The sequence below is a fragment of the Sinocyclocheilus rhinocerous genome, unplaced genomic scaffold (genome assembly GCF_001515625.1).
Source record: "Sinocyclocheilus rhinocerous isolate Xijiao unplaced genomic scaffold, SAMN03320098_v1.1 scaffold1694, whole genome shotgun sequence".
Classification (NCBI taxonomy): domain Eukaryota; kingdom Metazoa; phylum Chordata; class Actinopteri; order Cypriniformes; family Cyprinidae; genus Sinocyclocheilus; species Sinocyclocheilus rhinocerous.
In genome coordinates, this window is record NW_015626863.1 from 468,935 (window position 1) to 473,689 (window position 4,755).

At 34.6% G+C, this 4,755-nt stretch overlaps 1 protein-coding gene across 3 annotated transcripts in view; it reads right to left on the reverse strand.

Moving 5' to 3' along the window:
- LOC107717311 (gamma-1-syntrophin-like) overlaps positions 1–4,755 on the reverse strand; it is a 50,004-nt gene that overhangs the window by 13,053 nt on the left and 32,196 nt on the right. For 2 of the 3 annotated variants that reach the window (XM_016524016.1, XM_016524029.1), the window contains exons 5-12: positions 4,028–4,084; positions 3,883–3,940; positions 3,752–3,795; positions 2,790–2,831; positions 2,446–2,581; positions 2,275–2,354; positions 2,033–2,163; positions 1,470–1,599 (exon numbers count right to left, since the gene is read on the reverse strand). In XM_016524016.1, the coding sequence (XP_016379502.1) occupies positions 1,470–1,599; positions 2,033–2,163; positions 2,275–2,354; positions 2,446–2,581; positions 2,790–2,831; positions 3,752–3,795; positions 3,883–3,940; positions 4,028–4,084 (678 nt within the window). The remainder of the gene's footprint in view (positions 1–1,469; positions 1,600–2,032; positions 2,164–2,274; positions 2,355–2,445; positions 2,582–2,789; positions 2,832–3,751; positions 3,796–3,882; positions 3,941–4,027; positions 4,085–4,755) is intronic. The other variant, XM_016524024.1, reaches the window with a different exon arrangement.

The window sequence follows — 4,755 nt, forward strand, 5'->3', positions numbered from 1 at the left end:
AGCGAGATCCCAATTCGTCGGTCATCCGACGTGACGTCTCCGTTCCCTCCTTCAGGGAACGAGGGTTACATACGTAACCGAGACGTTTATCGTTGTCTGTTCGCACAAATTGGTTCGGTACACTCTCTCCAAAGACAATGAAGCACTATAAATCTGCAAATGCTGCGCTGACATTGTTGCACAAAGATCATCCGGTCCAAACAAACCACAATACCTTGTGTTTTAGGTGGTATTTATCAAATAAACTTCTAGAGAAACAATAGTGGAAGGAGGAAAGGAAATGAGGGGAAACAAAAGCACGAAATGTCACAATTCACGCTGAATCACTGTATGAGCAGCATGACTGAATATGTCAGAGAATGAGCGCTAACCATTAAACCAGGGCTCTAATGTTGCTATGCTGTTAACCAAAAACTTGCAAAAAGACACAAAATCAAAAGGAAACATACCAGATATAAGGACATTTAAATGCATGCTCATTTTTCAATTAAATTTCTAACTTTAATAATAAATGTAATAAATAAATGCTGATAATATTTGTATTTTTTATTTTTAAAAAAGATAAATAAAGTCAATAGTGGTCTTTGGATATAAAATAAATGTATATAGAAATATATATACACACGGGTCAGTCAGATTTGTTTTTTTTATTGAAAGAAATGAATACTTCTATTCAGCCAGGATGCATTAAATGGATCATTAATCATTTCTATTCATCAAGGAAACCTGAAAAAAAAAATGTATTCCTTTTTCCATAAACATAATAAGCAGTTTTCAACATTAATAATAATAAGAAGAAAATTTCTTGAACAGCAAATCAGCATATTAAAATTATTATTAGACTTAAAGGGGTCATATGATGCTGCTAAAAAGAACATTATTTTGTGTATTTGGTGTAATGCAATGTGTTTATGCGGTTTAAAGTAAAAAAAACACATTATTTTCCACATACTGTACATTATTGTTTCTTCTCTATGCCCCGCCTTTTTGAAACGCGTCGACTGCAGCAATGGCTGCTAAAAATTAAGCTTTGCATCACAGAAATAAATTATATTTCAAAATATATTCAAATACAAAACAGCCATTTTAAATTGTAATAATATTTCACAATATTGCTGTTTTTACTGTACTTTTTATGAAATAAATGCAGCCTTGGTGACTATAAGAGACTTCTTTCAAAAACATTTTAAAAATCTTACCGACCAAACCTTTCTGAATGGTAACATTAAACATCGTCATTCGTTTTGCGTAACTTCTTCAAAAGTTCTTCGAAATCTAAAACTTTTTATTTTTTCCAGGATGAAAAGAAGATTTTTTGACCCCTCTATACATTGGTTAGTCACATTATAAGACATAGAGGTTAAATTACATTAGTACTTACAATCTAAGTAATCACTGTTTGTATAAGAATTGACTTTGGTTGTTAAATTGCTACACTTCTACCATGCTAAAACTGCAGTTGTACTCACGTTGTGCTTGGTGAGGGCAGAAATGTTTGACGCTATTGCTTGCAGCCAGTCGGTGCATTCGTCAGTACTGGGGCACTGAATAACCCCGCTGCACACCCCATCCACAGCAATGACTTGAAAGGCATTTTGCCTGGAGAAATTAAAAATATGCGCACTCAGGAGACCACAAAATGCAAAAAGTAGCTAACTAATGTCTAATTCTCCTTTTTCAATTCACTTTAATTCAAAGCAATTTAAAAAACAGATTGATTTAATTCAATCCCATTTAAGAGTTTTCAATTATGTTCCACTTGATGTGCAAAAAGGTCTCATTTCAAATAGTTTAACCTCATTAAAGTTTGCATTTGGTATTAAAGGTCTAATGTGGTTCATTTGGGAATCCCTGAAACACTAATCAAGGAAAATCCTATGTGACTAGAATACAAACAGAATTACCAGATGAAAGCAAAAGCAAAATACATCACATTAGGCACTGCAACTCTACAAATGACTACTATCAAAGCCAGAGACAAAGTATGAGCAAACAAAACAGACATTTCTTGTGCGGTTCCTGCTCAGCTCACCTGCAAATGTCAGTACCTGGGACGTACTGGGACAGACGCGCATGCAAGAGGGGGATGAGTCGAAGATCCACCCATCTCTTCTCCCAGCGCAACCCTGGAGACATCGGCCAAGACGAGCAAGACAATGTGTCCTGCCGCAAACACAGAGATTAATAGATGAAGATGACAGACAGACAGACAGACAGACAGACAGACAGATAGATAGATAGATAGATAGATAGATAGAATTTTTTGGTGTTTACCGTGTTGGGATGGTAGTTCAGATGTAGGCCACTGTCACACAATGGAGACGATGTTCCACTGCTCTGGTCACTTGGTATACCTAAAAAATTTTTTTTAAAAAACAGGTAAAAAAATATGTTTTGCATTGTAAATTTTACTGTACACTTTGACACTGTAGGATCTATATTAACCGGTGAATGTAGCGTGTCCAAACCCAGACGTACACGAGCAGTCTTCACACAGTGGCAGTTTGAGAAATGCAGGCGTCCTCTTCAGGAAAGACACAGTCAGGGTCACTTCCTCACCTGCGTTTCGCAGAACCTGCACCTGAGAGCAGAAAACATGCTTGCTTATTCATTTATTAGAATGGATGTGTCACTCATTTTGTTATAATTAGTCAAGCTTTTAAAGGGTGAGTCAAAATGACACGCTTCTGCTAAAAAATTGAACAGTGCTGAAGATTACTAACCCGTTCATTGCTTTGTAAAAACAGCATTGCTTGAACTGAATTATTACACAAAAAGATGAAACATACCACTTCTTCATGGCGATAACTCCTCACGTTAATGCCGTTTATCTAATGACAACATTAGTAAAAGAGTAAACATTAGTAATAGAGTAATAAGAGGGAGTTATGAATAGATCCTGATATACACTTCCGCAAAGTTTGGGTCAGTAAGATTTTTTTAATGTGACTGAAAGAAGTCTCTTATGCTCACCAAGGCTGCATTTATTTGATCAAAAATACAGTAAAAACAGCAAAATTATGAAACATTATTACAATTTAAAATGACTGTTTTCTATTTGAATATATTTTAAAATGTAATTTATTCCTGTGATCAAAGCTTAATTTTCAGCTTCAGAGTCACATGATCCTTCAGAAATCATTCTAATATGCTGATTTTTTTTTTCAGGATTCTTTGATGAATAGAAAGTTTGAAAGAACAATACTTATCTTTTGTAACATTACAAATATTTTACTGTCACTTTTGATACATTTAATGCATTCTTGCTGAATAAAACTATTAAATTTTTAAAACATTTGAACAGCAACAGCATGTAATTTATAAATCTTTTAATAATAAAAAATTGCTTCCACCAGAGATCTGAATCAGATCATATTTGAAGCTTCAATAATATTAAGGATAAAAAAAATTTTTTTTAAAGACAGTCTATGTCAAATAAAGCTGACAGTCAATGCAAGCATCTTTTGGTAATTGTTATGAGAATACTATGGATGGAAATTATGAATAATTCCCACATCTAAAACATGCCCTTCATGTTCAGAAAAATATATACATAATTCAGATTGAATATATAATTGGAATAACACTGCTCCAAAATGACAACTCAAATGTCCATCAAAAGAAAGATGCTCCCTAAACATCTGCTGGCTGAAATTGAGTGAATTACATTAAGACACTGTGGGAGTTTTAAAGGGTCCCTAACACTGAAATTATCTTAATCTTATGACCCCATTTATGTATTTGTGCATACCTGGAGAATTCCATCTCCAATAAACAGAAGTCCGGAAAGTTCAGCTGCAAACGAAAGAAAAGACAAATGTATAAACCAATAAACAACTTGTTATTTTTGAGGAGAGGAGAGAGAGTGAATAAACAGCCTACTCTTCTGTTCTTTTGATATTTTAGATATAACAACAGGAATCTTGTGTTCAGCACCACCCTATGAAAAAATGATAACACAAAGACTTTCAAAGTCCTGCAAAAAATGTGAGAGCTGAGTGAAAGCTGTGAGAAACTGTGCAATCACCTTGATGCTCAAACCAAACCCTCCGATTGTCTGCCGACGGATCGTTACTGTTCTTTCCTGTAAAGAAAGGAATCAAAGGAAACTCGTCACTTTCATGCCACACCATGTCTGTGTGTTGAGGAAGACAGGTAGTTTACTTTTCATTTCAATTTGGTTCATGAAACTGAGAAGGTCCTTAATTAATTTGAATTGCCTCCTTTTCATGTAGATTTCCCGAGGGAAAAACGGCACCATGCCAACAATGCCAGTAACTTAATTAAAGGGCAGTGACCACAACATGATCTGTCTGCTTAAACCAGTGCTAAAGCTGCTGTCTGCTGTAGTGACAATGATAGATGCAATACAACGGTCAAAATATTCTCCCTCAAATGCCAGTGAAATACGCACTTGGCAGTTTCATTCTCTTTCAGACAATGATGTTGAAACAAAGGGGCACAGGTTAACCGGATTAAATATGAAATCGTTCAAAGCAAATTCCTATATGTGTGATGATGACACATTCCAAAACTGAATAATGACTCAGTCACAAAAAAGGCAGAGCTGTTCTTTTCTTGCTGCACAAAAACATTTCAATGAAACAAACTCCAATAAAACTCACAGCTGTAATTAGCAAAGACTTCTTGAAATTACCAATAATGTATCTATCACCATTATAATTATACATAAAAAGACACAATCTAAAATAAATCAAAATGTTGACATGTACATATATATATATATATATATAT